Genomic DNA, 18549 nt, shown 5'->3' on the forward strand with positions numbered 1-18549 from the left:
AAATTATCAAGTAAGGATTATATATCTACCACAAAAATTCTAAGACATTAACTTGAAAAATATCTTTAAAATTTGTGGCTGTGTTGAAGGAAACAAAGTCAATGTTTTCTTTCCCTATAATTGCCAATTGTAATATTTTAAAAGTCCTTCTATAACAGTAAAAAAAAAAAAAAGCTGAAAAATCTTAGAATAAATGAGAAAAATACACAGTATTAAGAAGATGTAGAATTTTGAAGTGAAGAAATAAAGGAATAAATATAACTATTTAACTAGATAGGAAGATCCAATTTTGTACATGATTTCTCTGAATTATAAATTTAATATAACTCGGCAAAATCCCAATGGTATGTATTCAATTTTATCATGACATCTAACTGAATATGCTGATATGAAAAGAAAACCAAATATTCAAAACAGTAAGATTAGCACACTACAAACATACAATAATTGGGCCCAACATAGTAGCCTAGCAAAGTCCTTACCTTGCACACACCAGGATCCCGTATGGCTGCCAGTTCTAATCCTGGCAGCTCCACTTCCCATTCAGCTCCCTGTGGCCTGGGAAAGCAGTCGAAAATGGCCCAAAGCCTTGGGACCCTGCACCTGTGTGGAAGACTCATAGGAGGCTCTGGGCTCCTGGCTTCGGATTGGCTCAGCTCCAACTGTTACGGCAGCTTGGGGAGTGAATCAACGGACAGAAGATCTTCCTGTCTCTCCTCCTCTCTGCATATCTGACTTTCCAATAAAAATAAATCTTTAAAAAATATATACAATAATTATGAACTATTAATACATGACAAGGAACTATATCAATGGAACATACCAAGTGTTTAAGACTATTTTAAAATTATTTTTATTTGAAAGTCGAATCTACAGAGATAAGGGGGAGCAAGATCTTTCATCTGTCGGTTCGCCCCCCCACCCCAGCGGCTACAAGGGCCACGGCTGAGCTGGTCCGCAGTCAGGAGCTCCGCTGGGTCTCCCACATGGACACAGGATCCCAAGGACTCCGGTCATCCTCTGCTGCTCTCCCAAGAGCAAAAGCAGGGAGCCGGATGGGAAGTGGAGCAGTTGGGAAACAAGCCAGAGCCCACATGATGCTGGCGCAGCAGGCAGAGGGTTGGTCTGTAGAGCCACCATGCTGGTTCCAAGACTCTCTCGAAGCATTTGGTGACACCGCACACCAGCAATGCAAGGCCAGAGCAGAGCTCTCAAAGCCCGGGGATCCCCACAACCCTTCTTCCTCACACCAGGAGACGGTCAGCTTTTAATAGAATGCCAATATTTGACTAATGGCACAAAAGCAACAGTGAGTAACATGCTGGACCTTGTTTCCACACTAACAGCAGCAAAAAGCACTGTTGCACGCACTGCAGTGTATTCCTCGCCATAACACCCCTGCAGAGAAGCATGACGGAGGGCTGAGGAGACGTCACCCAACACCCCTGCAGAGAAGCATGACGGAGGGCTGAGGAGACGTCACACAACACCCCTGCAGAGAAGCATGACGGAGGGCTGAGGAGACGTCACACAACACCCCTGCAGAGAAGCATGACGGAGGGCTGAGGGAGACGTCACGCAACGCCCCGACGAGGCAGGAAAAACTTGTTTAATCCCCCATTAACTGTTTTAAGTTATAAGCTAATATAACCAAGACTTTCTATCATGTATCTTTGAAAAAATAAAAAACCTAGCAGACAACTTATAATTTAGAGTATTTGCCAGACAATTTAGCTGTCATTTCAAGAGATGCAACTAATGATATTTACTGTCAGAGATAAAATCAAACTTTCAAGTGAAAATCAGAACTCTGGGCATTTGCTGTAAATCACTGCGAGTTTGACTCAGAAAAATCTTAAGGATTTTCAATAGTTCGGAGGTGTGAGCTACAGATTTGATTTTTAAATCTCTGTTTAAGGAAATGTTTCCACATTTATTTAGAACATATTTACTTATTTGACAGGCAGACCGTCAGGGAGGAGAACTGGAAAGAGAGATGTCTTATCTGCTGGCTTCCTTCTCCACATGGCCAGGACGGGATGAGGACAGTCGGGGGGGCCAGGAGCCAGTCACTCTATCCTGGTCTCCCCCTTGGGGGACCACCTGCTGCTTCCGGCAGAAGCAGAGCAGCAGAGGCCCGGGCCAGCGTTCCTAAAGGATGCATTAATCCACCTATCATAGCACCTGCCCCGGCTACATGTTCCAAATCACCTACAAATGAAACTTCAAAATCATGCACGGATGAGAAGTCCAAAACAGACAGACTTTAAAAAAACCCTCTTTATTGTTTTTATTGGAAAGGCAGATCTACAATGGTTTCCACTGGTGAGTGAGAGAGCTGGAATGGGGGTGATGATCTGGTCTGGACGTGACTGCAGTGTCCCTCGGCATGGGTGTGGACTGGGTCTGGGGTGTGCCAGGTTGGGCACTGCGATGTGGGTGTGGGCACCCGCTGTGCCAACATCTGCCCAACATCTGCCCACAAGTGACTTCTTTTTTTTTTTTTAAAGATTTATTCATTTTATTACAGCCAGATATACACAGAGAAGGAGAGACAGAGAGGAAGATCTTCCGTCCGATGATTCACTCCCCAAGTGAGCCGCAACGGGCCGATGCGCGCCAATCCGAAGCTGGGAACCTGGAACCTCTTCCGGGTCTCCCACGCGGGTGCAGTGTCCCAATGCACTGGGCCGTCCTCAACTGCTTTCCCAGGCCACAAGCAGGGAGCTGGATGGGAAGTGGAGCTGCCGGGATTAGAACCGGCGCCCATATGGGATCCCAGGGCTTTCAAGGCGAGGACTTTAGCCGCTAGGCCACGCCGCTGGGCCCCACAAGTGACTTCTTAAACCAAAGGTGATCAACCAAAGACCCTCACGCTGCACACAGGCTTTCAGTTTCACATTTAAACAATCAGGATCAAGAGATGTTTTCAAAGGGTTGAAAAGCAAATACACTACAGACCAGTAATAGTATCATTTAATAGAAAAAAACCACATAGCTTCCTAAATACTAAACTCCTAAACGTCATAAGTCCTTCAATGGCTATCATTGGAAAGTTCCAGCTCACACCTCCAGTCCAGGAGAGCTGTCCGTGGGCTCTGCACCGAGCTGCTCGGGGACCGGCAGACCGTGAGCTCACTCCGGCAGCTCCAGCAGCCTGCCGGGCAGCACCGTCAGTGCAGCAGTCACAACGCTCTGCACACTTGAAAACCCAAGTACAAATGAGATGTTCTCCCCACCAGAGTGTGAGGATAAGTCAACGAGCTTCCTGAAGTGTGCCTCTATCACAGAACTACAAAATACACACCAAATATGTGAGATTATTACAATCACCAATTAGACCTTAAGAAAGCTAGGGAAAATTAAAAGGACAAATAAAAAATTCAAGAAAATAAAAGGCTGACAGAAAAAGTTGGAAAGGTTTCTACATTTCATTGTTTGTATTTGAAATAAAAGATTGTAGAATCACTAAATCTATAAGAGACTTCAAGAACTGGTGGTCAAAATATTCATAAAAAGAACTATTCACTATTACAAAAGAAACAGGAGTTAAATTTACTAAGTAAATTGCTTACCCGCGCCCGAAACCATGACTCAACTGGCTAATCCACCACCTCCAAGTGCCAGATCCCATACGGGCACTGGTAATGTTCCAGCTGCTCCACTTCCCATCCAGTTCCCTGCTTATGGCCTGGGAAAGCAGAGGACGATGACCCAAAGTCTTGGGACCCTACACCTACATGAGAGACCTAGGAGAAGCTCCTGGCCTCAGATCAGCTTAACTCTGGCCAATGCAGACATTTGGGGAGTGAACCTGTGGACACAAGATCTTTCTGTCTTGCCTCCTCTCCATAAATTTGTCTTTCCATAAATAAACAAACAAACAAACAAATAAATAAATATATATATATTTGTTTATCGAGGCCAGTGTGGTGGCACAGTAGGCTAATCCTTTGCCTGCAAACACTAGCATCCCATATGGGTACCAGTTCATGTTCTAGCTGCTCCAGTTCCCATTCCAATTCAATGATAATGGTCTCAGAAATCAACAGAGGGTGGTCCAAAGCCATGGAATGCTGCACTCACATGGGAGACCCAGAAGAGGCTCCTGGCCGCTGGCTTCAGATTGGCTCAACTCTGAATGAACCAGAGTGAACCAGTGGATTGAAGATCTTTCTGTTTCTCCTTCTCTCTGTAAATTTGCCTTTCCAATAAAATAAATTTTTAAAATATCTGCTCATAAATTCTTCAAAGAAAAGGGAAACAGATTTCTTACGGTTATTTACAAAAATTATGGTTACAAAAGAAAGTAACACACTAATCTTTCAACTATTTCAAGATGGTTTTCCCTCTGTAAGTAATGTTTGTGAAGACTTCAGATCTTCCGTCTGCACAACAGAATTACCACAAATGAAACGGAAGGCCTTTTGACAGAATGGAGACTAATCATGATTCTACTGAATCAAAATGGGAGGTTCTGGCTTTTAATCTTATTTGTTCACTAAGGCAGTTATTTTCAAATAAGTTTCCAACTTATTACTGAGTCATGAAATTAACTTAATAGATATGTTCAGTATGTCAATTTAAACAAAGTAAATAAAAAGATCAGAACCAAAAAACCCACAATATGCCAGTTTAAGAAATCCATCAGTATTTTGTTTGTGTTTTAAGATGTTATAATTTCAAAACTGCCAACGTTTTCAGTAAATGATCCAACAGTAACGCTGCTCAGTGTGGAGGGCTGGCGTCTTACAATCAGTGCTGCTTACCAGCACAAGAAGCAATACCGACACATCACAACAACAGTGTTCCCACAAATGCTTATTTGATACAAAGAAAAGCCTTACAAATTGTCCAGGGGCTACAGTTTATTGGTAATATAAAAAAGTTTCCCCTTCCAGAATGTCAAACCTTACCTATTTTTATGAACCGACAGGGGAACATTTGCTCATCAATTTTATGCTTCAATGTGAAGGTCTCCTTGTTGTAATCATTCTTTAAGCCACTGCAGAGAAAAAATAAGGGTATTAAGTCTGACTTCATTGTAATTAGGAGACACACTAAACCAGAGTGAAGGTCAGATTCAAATTTTCGGTTCAAAACAATGCTCAGAATAAATGACCGAAGCAACAGACAGGGAGCCGAACGGCACAGTAAGGTGGAAACGTTTACATTCCGACTAACCCTAACTATATTCTAATTACTGACAGCTAATGAAAACCATCCAGCATTAATCTGTCTAAGAATTAAATCAATTAATTCTAAATGTTCCCTTTAAACAAAATTTCAAAGACAAAATCACTTTACCTTAATTTGCTTTAGCCTAAATGAATTCGTATCACTATTCCTCTTAAATAATTAGAATTAACATAAATAATGTGAGTGGTACATCAAAAGTTAATGGAAAATGGCATTAGAGTTTATTTTGGGGGAAAAAAAGGAATTTTAATCCATGTTTACAAAGGGCCTTCAAAAAGGTCCTGGAAATGTATACTGCGAAAATATCACACATGAATTTTATTTTTCATTTTGTGCCAAAATAAACCTATCTTTTAATCCTGAATCTTCATGAGCTTTCCAAAATTGTTCATATTTATGGGAAAATCACACTGACTGTCTTGAAACATTTCCTGACTAAAAATTAATGCAGAGAAGGAGATACAGAGAGAAAGATCTTCCATCCGCTGATTCACTCCCAAACGGTTGCAAAAGCTAGAGCTGAGTCAATCTGAAGTCAGGAGCCAGTGGCTTCTTCCCGGTCTCCCAAGTAGGGGCAGGGTCCCCAGGCTTTGGGCCGTCCTCGACTGCTTTCCCAGGTCACAAGCAGGGAGCTGGATGGGAAGTGGACACAAACTAGCACCCATATAGGATTGTGGCGCATACAAGGCGAGGATTTAGCCACTAGACTATCGTGTCGGGCCCAGAGTAAAGAATCTTAATGCTGTGGATATAACCCATATTTTTATAGCAAAGATTTTAATAAAAGATGAAGTCATTAAAAATCCTAAAATACAACTGAAAATGAAAAGTGTTTAAAATTTTTACTCATTCTTGCTTGATAATAATAAGGAGTATCCAGCAGTTTAAAAACAAAAACAAAACAAAAAGCTAAACGACAGCACTAAATAGAAGAAATATTCTTTTCCGCCTCCGGTTTAGCTGCCAAGAAGCTCAAATCCGCGTGCAGCCTGACCTTGACTCACCTGGACAGCAGCTCCGTCATGTTCTCTTCATTCATTCCACCAAAGACCTTGAACTTCTTCAAGTTGCACACGTGAGTTTTCTCGTATTTCCCGAATGTGATGTTCTGGACTACAGCAGGCCTCTCCAGCTTCAGAATCAAGTACTAAGAAAGAATCAAGCCATACATTCCTCAAGTTTCAAGCATTTGACAGTTAACAGCAGAGTGTAAGGTTTACACTGCCGCCTCACCTCTGTAAGATGAGTTTTTAAAAACTAAAGAATAAAACACAAGAATCATGTAAAGGGGTTACTTTACCATTACCACGTAAAGAATTCTTTTCATTTTCTTGGAAAGGCAGAGAAACATTAGACAGTCAGAGAAAGATGTCTGATCTGGTGTTTCACTCCCCCAAGCGCTCACAACTTGGGCCGGGCCAGGTCAAAGCCAGCTCAGGCCCGAGTCCACCCCTGCCACACAGGGGCAGAGACCCAAGGACGTGGGCTGGAAGCAAGGTGGCCAGGACAGAACCAAGTCGGTATTCATTAGGTGACATTATTAAGTGAAATAAAGTTAACTGCCAAATAAACCAAATTGCAAAATCAAGCACATATTCCCACTGATACACTCCAACAGCTACATCGACCCTCTAACCCCGTGATCGAATGTAAGACCTTCGAACTCCAAGACGCACTCACCGTCCCTGCCAGTGTGCAAGTGAAACAAGCCCGATCTGCTGCAAATGGCTAACGGAGCCACGACACACTGGGACAAACAGAACCACTTCAACCAGGAAACATAAGCAGGCAGTTACTAAGGAGAGAATACATGGGGTCCAAGCTCCTCAGACCAATGTGGACACCTGGCGGACAGACTTCCTATTTCATGAGGATCATGCTACTGCAGGTGGTCATACCCGTGACATACATGAGAACTAACTCTAAATGAATTAAAATTAAACCATCAACTCACTGAGACCAGCATCCACAACACAAGCACTAACAATGCGTAACTCAAACATGTAAGTAAATCTTCATGCTTTGAGATCTGGCAATGGATCGTAACAGTATGTCACAGTAGATTACAGTAGAGCCACAGTACAAGCACAAGATATAGAGGATTTTAGCAAAATTCAAACTATGGTATAAAAGGATATTATCAAGATCGAAATTACCAAAAAAAGCTAGTAAATCATACTTTTGACAGCACTGCATATTTAAATAGCTCTTACAGGGCCCTGCACGATAGCCTAGCATAGAGGTTAAGGTCCTTGCCTTGAACACACCAGGATCCCATATGAACGCCAGTTCTAATCCCAGCAACCCCGCTTCCCATCCAGCTCCCTGCCTGTAGCCTGGGAAAGCAGTCGAGGACGGCCCAAAGCCTTGGGACCCTGCACCTCCGTGGGAGACCCAGAAGAGGCTCTGGGCTCCTGGCTTTGGATCAGCGCAGCTCCAGCTGTTGTGGCAGCTTGGGGGAGTGAATCATCGGACAGAAGATCTTCCTGTCTCTCCTCCTCTCTGTATATCTGCCTTTCCAATAAAAATAATTTGAAAATAAATAAATAAGAAGCTCTTACAACAGAAAGATGATTGATTCAATATAAAAACAGGTAAAGAAGGCCTAGCTCAATAGCTCAGTGGCCAATTGTCCACCTGCAAGTGCCAGGATCCCATATGGGTGTCCCGGCTACTCCACTTCCCTTCGGCTCCCTGCCCGTGGCCTGAGAAAGCAGTACAGGATGAGGACAGCCCTTGGGACCAGGCACAGCCACATAGGAGACATGGAGGAGGCTCCTGGCTTCAGATTCACTCGACTCTGGGCGTTGCAGCCTTCTGGGAAGTGAACCAGCGGATGGAAGATCTTTCTTTCTCTTTGTAAATCTGATTTGCCTTTTCAATAAAAATAAATAAGTCTTAAAAAATAGGCAAAGGACATGAATTGCTCATGTTGATGTATTCATCGTGCACTGTGGCTATACTGTGACCTCATGTACCTGAGTGCATGTACTTAGACTAGGACAGCAGCTGCTGCACGGGCATCCCCTAGGCCTGGCCATGGGCAGTGCTGCAGGAGCAGGCTCAGCTGGGACTGACCCGCTTTGACTTGCAGCTTCGAGGAGCAAGATGCGCTCCCCACGTCACAGCTGCCCCGAGTGTCAAGAGGTCTTGTTTATAGACTGCAGTTTGTTTCCCTGACATTTTCTCAAAGTGTGTTACAAGGTCTGTCAAGTTTCAGGAGGTAAGGGAATGAAGTGCATCTCTAAAAAGAAGTCTAAATTATATTCTGGGGATGTGGGGGACGTGTTAGAGGTTTAAGACACAGAATACTATAAAGAAAACTGGTATGCATTTCACAAGAGGAACCATAAGAGGACAGTCTCCAACTGACACACGGTTAGCATCACACCTGACGAATGCTTCTAATTTGGGGACAGAAAGAAGGTTGTGGCAGTGGGGAGGGGAGCAGGGTGGTACAGGTGGGACAGAGAGGGCAGGGATGTTAAGACACATGTGCAGGGCTGGTGCAGTGGCTCCTCAGGCTAAGGCACTACCTGTGGCAAGAGGCACCATCAGAGCATCTCCTGGGACACGTCAGTTTGAGTCTCAGAGGCTCCAGTTCTGCTCAAGCTCATTGCTGAGATGTTTGTGGCAGCTGATGACGCCAAGCGCCTGGGTCCCTGCTAAGACATGGGAGACCCAGACGGAGCTGCAGGCTCCAGGCTTGGACCTGCCCAGCCTTGCAAAGACAGACAAGGCAGAAACGAAGCTATCCTTCAAAGAAATAGGAAGGCAGGAAGGAAGGAGGGAAGAAGAGAGGGAAGGAGAAAGAAACAAAAAGTATCCGCAAATCCTACCTGATAAGAGACGTCCATAAAACATGAAGAACCTCTACGATTCAACAATAAGAAAATAAACAAGTTTAAAAATAGACAAATCCTTTGAACAGACCTTCATCAAAGAACACGTAGGAAAGCAAACAAGAAAAACTGATCAACATCATTAATCATTTAATCCCTAGACGAACTTTGCAATGGATGACAGAGATGGATCTGAAGACGGAGCCACGGAAGACAGAGAAGGCTGAGAAAACTTGAACAAGCCTCAGGCTAGGTCAGAGGCTATGGCAGCTCTTGCTGCTTAGCCACGGGAGGAAGGCAGCTCAAGTCCTGAGGACACCCACCCACCTAGACAGGCCAGCTGGTGAGCGACTCCGGCCTCCTGCCACGTCTCCTACCAAATGGACGGAATGTATCCTACCAAGCCACCAACCTTCAAATTACCCACCCAGAGCCCCCTCAGAGCAGACACTCAGGCAGAGCCCCCTCAGAGCACCCAGCCGGAGCCCCTCAGAGCAGACACCCAGCCGGAGCCCCTCAGAGCAGCCCCTCAGAGCAGACACCCAGCCGGAGCCCCTCAGAGCTACACCACTGTTTGATTCCTCACCATCAGAAACAGTGTGAATAATAAAGGCTTAATTGTTTCTTAACTGCCAAATTTTGTGGGTAATTTGTTGCACAGCAATGGGTAACTTAATATAGCATACAAGACTAAAAAAAAAAAAAAATCAATAGCTCCATTTACTAAGCAGTTGGGTCCAAAGAAGTAAACAAGTATTTATGTCCTGACAACTTAACATCACATTAAACAAAAGGAAGCTAACTAAATTTTAAATGAATACATAAGCAAAAAAACCCATCTCTCTCTCCCTCTCTCTCCCCCCTTCCTCCCTCCCTCTCTCCTCTTTCTCTGTTCCTCCCTCTCTCCCCCTCTTTCTCCCCCTCTCTCTCCCCTCTTTCTCTCTCCCCCTCTCCCTCTCCCCCCTCTTTCCCTCTCTCTCTCTCTCTCTCTCTCTCACACACACACACAGATTTCGTCTGCATGCAAAGTACAGCCCAGGGCCGAGCATCTGGCCTGGCACCTTGGGCGCTGGTGAAGACGCCTGTATTTCTGGTCCGCTCCCTCCTGCTTGCAGCTTCCTGCTAATGCGCACTGCGACAGGCAGCAGTCACGGCTACTGCCTGAGCACGTCTGGCATGTTCACACACTGGCATGCATTACTGCGGTAAAAACGACCAACAGACCGCCTCAACGGCCTAACCGCCTAACCCTCTGCCTGCAGGCACTTGCATCCCATTTGGGCCCAGGTTCATGTCCTTGCTGCTCCGCTTCCCATCCAGGTTCGTTTGTGGCCTGCGAAAGCAGTAAAGGATGGACCATGCACTTGGGACCCTGCACGATGCGGGAGACCTGGAAGAGGCTACTGGATCTTGGCTTCAGATTGGCTTAGCTCCAGCCATTGCAGCCATTTGGGGAGTGAACCAACAGATCTCTGTCTCTCCTTCTCTGTTAATCTGCCTTTCTAAATAAATAAATAAATCTTTAAAAAGAACAACACCTACTAAGGTGGGTGTTTGGCTGAGCCGCAAAGTCAGTACTTGGGAAGACTGACTCCCACACACAGAGCCCAGGTTCCTGTCCTGGCTCCACCCCGACTCCAGCTTCCTGCCAGTGCCCGTGCCAAGTGCCAGCGGGCGAGGGCCCAGCCAGGAGCAGTTCTGCCACCCACACTGGAGTTTCTAATTCTGGCTTTAGCCCGGCCTGCAGTTTTGCAGGCACATGCGCAGTAAACCAGAGGATGTACACTGCCGTTCTCTCCCTATTTCTGTCATTCCATAATTTTTAAGTCATCATAATGTCAAGCAATAAAAAGTCACAGAAGATCTACAAATGAGTTAATTAATATCCATGAGGTCAAACTCAAAAATTGTATTCATATATTCATAATTTACATATATAAAACTATGAAAAAACACTTAACAAAACTTAAAATAGTTACTGGGGAGGGGTGCAAGACAGATACAAAAAGGAGTTCACAAAAAGCCCCCAAAGCTATATTCACCATTTCTAAAAGGGCTGATGACAGCTGTTCTGTTCTGTTATTATTTATACTACATATGCAAAGGAAATGTATATAGCAAATTCTGGAACAAAAACATACATGGCAAGTGGTCCAACAGGTATATAAGTTTTCACAAATTTCATGGTATAAAAAAATGCGTTCACCTATCTGCTGCACCCACCACATGAATCAATGAGGGTAAAGGCACAGTAAGTGTGAATACTACACAAAAAGCATTAATGCTGAGCACTTACGACTAAAAGAAAGGTTGCTTTTAAACTCCGACAACTTTGGACACTATTTTTGTGAGGGAAAAGAATTTATTTCATGGGCCGGTGCAGTGGCTCCACAAACTAATTCTCTCCATGCATCCCATCCAGCTCCCTGCCTGTGGCCTGGGAAGGCAGTGGAGGACAGTCCAAAGCCTCGGGACCCTGTAACCGCGTGGGAGACCCGCAAGAAGCTCCTGGCTCCTGGCTTTGCACAGGCTCAGCTCCAGCCATTGCTGCCATTTGGGGAGTGAACCAGCAGACTGAAAATCTTTTCAGTCTCTCCTTCTCATCCTAAATCTACTATTCCAATAAATAAATAATTTTTTTTTTTTTTTACAAAAAGGAATTTATTTCATGGTCTTTATGTCATCTGAGTATATTAGTTAAATAAAATAACAAATTACATTAAGTTTATTCTTCCCAAAGGGCAACCAATGAGTCACTGAATCAAAGTTCAGTTGAATAATATTTCCTTGTACAGTTACACAATGAGCTGAGTATAATCAACGGAGCTTACAAGCTTTGCTCACATGAAAACACAGCAACCACGTTAGTACTGCTTGATCAGCATCTTCCCGAGAAGCTCTCAAGAAACCTACTTTTCTATCATTAGTAATCTAGAAAATAAAACATCTCCAATATCCAGGAGACAGTCTACATCGCGTCAAACCCCTTACCGAAACTGCCTTGCAAATCAAAACCCTCCCAAAACTCAGACAAGAAAGAGGGGCTGGCATTCCGTCCCAGCGGGTTAAGCGGCCATCTACACTGCCAGCAACCCATGCCCGCCCAGCGGCTCCCTGCTAATGCCCCTGGGAAAGCAGTGGACAATGGCGCTCGTCCCTGGGGCCCTGTGACCCGCGTGGGAGACCCAGGTGAAGCTCCTGGCTTTGGCCTGGGCCTGAGCTTTGTGGCCACTTAGGGAGGCTCTCTCTCCGTCTCTACCTCTGCACAACATCTGGGACTGCATGCAACCTTACCTGGGGAGGGTAGTTACTCTCTGAAGACCATCTTGAAGACTGGTCATTCGGTTTATCCACTAGAATATTCCTGAAACAAAGAAAAACATAGCAATTAATTTAAAAAATAAGGGATAACTAGGCAAACATAATCTAGCAGATAAAAAATTAAGAACAGAATATAAAACAGAATAAGCAGCACAGAAAGATAAAGGTGCCATTTGAAACAACTGGAAAAACAAGTTTTCACAAGGTGATTTTTTTTGAGATTTACTTTTACTGAAAGGCAGAGTTAGAGAGGAGAGAGAGAAGGTCTTCCACTGTCTCACTCCCAAACGGCCGCAGTAACTACAGCTGAGCTGACCTGGCACGAGAAGCCGGGAGCCAGAAGCTTCCTCCGCTGCTTTCCCAGGCCATAAAGCAGACAGCTGGATGGGGAGAGGAGTGGCCAGGACATGAACTAGTGCTCACATAGTATGCTGGCACTTGTAGGTGGAGAATTAGCCAACTGAACCATCGTGGCAGCTGGCCCCAAGACAGCCTTTTTTCTACTATAGTTATTATAGTTCTACTATAATAAATTGGGACCATACACATAAAAAATAAATAGGAACAAATTTGGGGAAGATCACATGACACAGATTTTTCATCTTTCCCAGTTCTTAGAAAGGAACAATGCTTATAGAGTTGATAAAAAGAAAAATGATTTAAGGTTACTACTGAAAGGCTAATAAAACTAAAGAAAAATTTAACATCTTACAAATTGAGACAGAAAAGTCAACAAAAACTCAATAATTTTTGCAAAATACAGAAGATAAAATATTAATTAAAACTTAAAAAGAAACTGATTGATAAAAACAGGAGGAGATTAATGTCTCTCGGCATCTGGAAAATTAATAATAATAAAAAAATGAGCCTCCACCAGTTCAAGGGGGTTGGAAGGAACAACCTTGTATAATGAAAATAAATGGAGACACCCGGATCTGAAAAACAAGCAGCTGGACCACTGAATGCCAAGTGCAGGGTCAAGCGTTTACAACAGGATCTGCTCCTGTGAATTCAGACCCGCCTCTCAGATGCCCACCCAACACGTGGCTGAAATGTGAGAGAGATTAACAGGACCCACACACTCTTTTTTTTTCTTTTGTTGTTTTTTCTTTTTGTTTTCTGACCCACACACTCTTTAAGGAGTGGCTGTGCAGCGTGCCGGTCAAGATGCTCATGGCAGTGCCTGGGTTCAAATCCCGACTTCATCCTGACACCAGTTCTAGCCAGGCGATGGTGAGGCTCAGGTAACTAGGGCTCCTGATGCTCACGTGGAAGATAGGAGGCAGCCCACCTCCAGCCCCGCCCCGCCCCCAGCCACACCTAGGCCCCACCTCCAACCACACCACACCAAGGCCCCAGCCACACCTAGGCCCCACCTCCAACCACGCCTAGGCCCCACCTCCAACCACGCCTAGGCCCCACCTTCAACCACGCCCCACCCCAGCCATGACTAGGCCTGGCCACTGCAAGCCCCAGTAAATAGAAGCATTCCCCACTCCTACCCATCACATGGGTGTGCGGTCCCATAGTCCTCAGCTTCTCAAAAACTACATTAAAAATGTGTATTTTTTTTAATTTCTGGGGGAGTTTCTATAACAAAAGAATCATGACTATCCTAATAAACTTATTTACATCAGATTACAAAGGTAAGCACAAACACGAGCCCAAAGTGAGGTGTAACCATCACCATCATCTTCCCTCGATGCATTTCCACTACCTACAAGTCAGATGAGAAGTGACTACTAACATCAGGCCCTCATCAATACTAACGCACTTAGCATTATGGAAGCACTGTTTTTTTTTTTTTTAAGAATGTGATTTATTTTTATTAAAAGTCAGAATTATAGAGGGGAGACAGAAAGATCCTCCATCTGCCGGTTCACTTCCCAAGTGGCCACAACGGCCTGAACTGAGCCGATCCAAAACCAAGAGCCAGGAGCTTCTTCTGGGTCTCCCACGTGGGTGCAGAGCCCCAAGGCTTGGGGTGTCCTTCACTATTTTCCCAGGCCATAGCCAGGAGCTGGACGGGAAGTGGAGCAGCCAGGATATGAACCAGTGCCCATATGGGATCCTGGTGCTTGCAGTTGAAGATTTTAGCCCTGAACCACCACGCTGGCCCAAGATGTGAGCGCCTCAGCATGCACCTTACCCACATCTTAACAGCTACACCAGACACGCGCCCTGCCCTCAGATGCAACACCTCATCCACAGCCACTTAGAAACAGTTACGACTCCCCCTTAGAAACAATTCACTGCCAAGCTATACTACCTCCTAGGAGGATGGGCTAATAGTAACATTACAAGAAAAGGAAAGTATGAACAGAACTAATGAAACAGAAACAGCAAAGTGTGATAATTAAGAAAAACAAGCCAGTTTTAAAGCAAGAATATAGCAGACATATAAATACAAGAGATATTTAAAAACCATAAACTCCAGAAAGTAAAAGAACAAAACTGGACAACTGTTTGGTTCCAGCGGCCAGAGGTCTCTGCTCTGGCAACCAGAACACCCTTACAGGTGCCCCACCGCCTTCCTGCACACTATCAGCCAGGAAACACACAGGAAAAAAGTTAGGAAAGACATAATTTAGAACCTAAAGTGAAAGATGCAGATGATACCGGAAAGCCAGTCAAGAAAAACTGGGAAGGCCAATGGACTTTGTATTTTTAATAATCAGTTAATTTTCACCTTAAAATACATTCTCCATTCCCTCCAATTCTGCATGAAAACTAAAAGGGAACCAAAAACAGGTATGGGCCCGGCGGCGTGGCCTAGTGGCTAAAGTCCTCGCCTTGAACGCCCCGGGGTCCCATATGGGCGCCGGTTCTAATCCCGGCAGCTCCACTTCCCATCCAGCTCCCTGCTTGTGGCCTGGGAAAGCAGTGGAGGACGGCCCAAAGCCTTGGGACACTGCACCCGCGTGGGAGACTTGGAAGAGGTTCCTGGTTCCAGGCATCGCATTGGCGCGCACCGGCCCGTTGCGGCTCACTTGGGGAGTGAAACATCGGATGGAAGATCTTCCTCTCTGTCTCTCCTCCTCTCTGTATATCCGGCTTTCCAATAAACAATAAAATCTTAAAAAAAAAAAAAAACAGGTACCATTTTACATCTCCCAGCCAAGACTGCTGGACACGGGCAAGCAGCCGGGCAAGCAGCCGGGCAGGCAGCCGGGCCAACACTGCTGGACACGGGCAGGCAGCCGGGCCAAGACTGCTGGACACGGGCAGGCAGCCGGGCCAAGACTGCTGGACACGGGCAAGCAGCCGGGCCAAGCAGCCGGGCAGGCAGGCAGCCTGAGTCTGGGGCCTAGGAGCCCAGAGGCACACACAGGGACGGCTTGACCCAGCTGCGGTCATTATGGCTACATGTGGAGTAAGGCAGAGGACAAAAGATCCCTCTCCCTCCCTCCCTGGCTCTGGCTCTAGTGCCCTACAAGCAGATAATGGTTTTTTTTTTAATCTATTTTATTGTATTGTTGTTGACAATCTTTACATAGTTAATTACGGTTAAAGGAAAAAAAAGAGAAAAAAAAAGGTTCAGGGGGTATAGGGAAGTGGGTAATACTATTATGTCCATATTGTTTCCATCATGTAACAGATAATGTTTTTTAAAAAAAATCTAAAAGCAAAAAATCTACTGAAATTCATAGTAAGGTAATTCATTGGACATTTTAGGCTTAAGTCAGCAATTCAACACGCTCAGTCCCAAGTCTTTCATATTAATACTTAAGGGCTTCTGCTCACCTCAGTGACACATATATTTAAAAACTACTTCAGGGTCTGATGCAATGGCTCAATTGGCTAAGCATGTCTTCAAATGCCAGGATCCCATATGGGCGTCAGTTTGAATTCCAGCAGCCCCGCTTCCCATCCAGCTCCCTGCCTGTGGCCTGGGAAAGTAGTCCAGGACAGCCCAAGGCCTTGGGACCCTGCAACTGCGTGGGAGCCCCAGTAAAAGCTCCTGGACTCCTGGCTTCGGACTGGCTCAGCTCCAGACCTTGCAGCCACTTGGGGAGTAAACCAACGGATGGAAGATCTTCCTCTCTGTCTTTCCTCTCTGTATGTTTGACTTTCCAACAAAAATAAATAAATCTTTAAAAAAAGAAAATGAATAAATCTTTAAAAACATTTGAAGTTTCATCACTAGAACATTTTCTCTTTGTGGTTTAAAAACACGAGTCCTAAAAACTATGCTTCGTGCTGAATGAACCAGATGAATACAGATGAAATCAACTTCAACTAAAAAATCAGAAAACCTTGAAACTTGGCCATTAATAAATAGCTAATCTTGGCCCGGGAGCAGTGGCTTAGCAGCTAAAGTCCTCACCTGGAACGCAACCGGATCCCATATGGGCGCAGGTTCTAATCCTAGCAGCTCCACTTCCCATCCAGCTCCCTGCTTGTGGCCTGGGAAAGCAGTCGAGGATGGCCCAAAGCCTTGGGACCCTGCACCTGTGTGGGAGACCTGGGGAAAGTTCCTGGCTCCTGGCTTCGGACTGGCGTAGCACTGGCCGTTGTGGTCACTTGGGGAGTGAAATCATTGGACAAGATCTTCCTCTCTGTCTCTCCTCCTCTCTGTGTATGTGAGTTTGCAATAAAAATAAAATAAATCTTTGAAAAAAAAAATAGATAGCTAATCCCCCACAGTCTCACATGTCACCAGTTAAAGGGAAAGGCTGAACTTCAAAATCTCAAATTTTTTGCAGCTCTAATCAAGGAAGCTGGTTTGTACAATGCTGGGAAACACCACTCACTGCAGCCATGTTAACATCCCACAGTTCCATGAAACACTCTGCCGTCCTGTATAACCCTCCTCCTACATGGCAGCAGTCAGCACACACAGAGCTACCATGATGTGTGAACACACTACCGGAGAATTCATACAGTGTGCCAACACAGGGCGGTGGGATGCTTTCACTCTGGGTGGTATTAAAAAAAAACCAACTTTCTGCTCTGAAAAAAACTTTCAATAACACTAATTGGATGAAGCTACTCAAAGAGCTAGGGACAGCTCTTTTCACAAAGGGACCAAAAACTGAAACCCTGGCAACCAAGTAAGAGACAAACACGCAGGTCAGTGGGAAGACGAAAAGCCCAAGAGCAGTGTAACATACAGAAGTGCTCCTGCCGACTGGCTTTCTGGACTATCCCACCAACAGCCTCTTCCAGGACAGACAGAAGAGAGCCAGCCTCGGCAGAAGCCGCAGGGAGGAGGGACGTGAGGGATGGAGGAGCTGGGCCAAGAACTCCTATTTCAGTGAGCAGACATCCAAGCGACCCAGACCCACACAGCACCAGCCACAGGAGCCTCCTGGGAAAGCGATCTAGCCAGAAGTTCATGCTAAGGCTTATAGGCGACGTAATATGCACAGATAACACTTAGGAAAAGTGTGAGCACAAAGATGAAGCTATGAATGAACATTTCAAAACGACCCAAGAAAATAGTTCATTCTTTCATAACTGGCACTAAGTCAAAATGAAAACAGCTCAGACGCAGTGCAACCATACATAGGAAGAACTAGTAAGACTCAAAAATGAGGGAGAAAAGCTTTCAGAAATGGAAAGATTCCTCTCCTTCTTAAGGGAAAAAAAAAAAAAAGGTAAGAGCACAACGAGGTAGCAAGCAAGCGAAAACAGAGGAGGCCTAAAGCTGCAGCTCACTGCAGGAAAACATTCTGAAGCACACCTCAAGCCAACCTTCCTGAGATGAAGCTTGAACCTACACACTGAAAGAACACCAGGTGTACCGGGGAAAGCCAATCCGGACACAAACTGGAAAGACCGTTTGCTGAACGTCTATAAACATCTAGTTAAAAACATCAAGACACTTTGGGGAGTGAACCAGCAGATGGAACATCTTTCTGTCTCTGCTTTTCTCTGTAAATATGACTTTCCAGTGAAAAATAAATAAATTCTTAAAAAAAATCAAGTCACCTAAATGAAAACAAAAATTATGCTAAAAACTTCACATGAGGTGTGTTTCATACCTAAACACCACCAACAGCACGTTCTAGTGTAATATATACGCTGCCCAAAAATGTCACCCGAGGGCTTTAAAATAGCTAATTTAAAGGCTAGTTCAGTTAGTTAACAGAAGGCTTGTTCCTTGAACCCTTCCAGAAAAGCACACTAAAAAGAAACCATACATAGCCAAGAAATGACTGGAAAAACTGAGTACAAAACCTGG

General features: G+C 44.8%; 1 protein-coding gene across 1 annotated transcript in view; it reads right to left on the reverse strand.

Annotated features, from left to right (window-relative positions):
* Nucleotides 1-18549, reverse strand: part of MKLN1 (muskelin 1) — an 82425-nt gene that overhangs the window by 55882 nt on the left and 7994 nt on the right. The window contains exons 2-4 of the mRNA XM_058681404.1: nucleotides 12336-12405; nucleotides 6204-6346; nucleotides 4917-5005 (exon numbers count right to left, since the gene is read on the reverse strand). Of these exons, the coding sequence (XP_058537387.1) occupies nucleotides 4917-5005; nucleotides 6204-6346; nucleotides 12336-12405 (302 nt within the window). The remainder of the gene's footprint in view (nucleotides 1-4916; nucleotides 5006-6203; nucleotides 6347-12335; nucleotides 12406-18549) is intronic.

The sequence above is a fragment of the Ochotona princeps genome, chromosome 25 (genome assembly GCF_030435755.1).
Source record: "Ochotona princeps isolate mOchPri1 chromosome 25, mOchPri1.hap1, whole genome shotgun sequence".
Taxonomy (NCBI): domain Eukaryota; kingdom Metazoa; phylum Chordata; class Mammalia; order Lagomorpha; family Ochotonidae; genus Ochotona; species Ochotona princeps.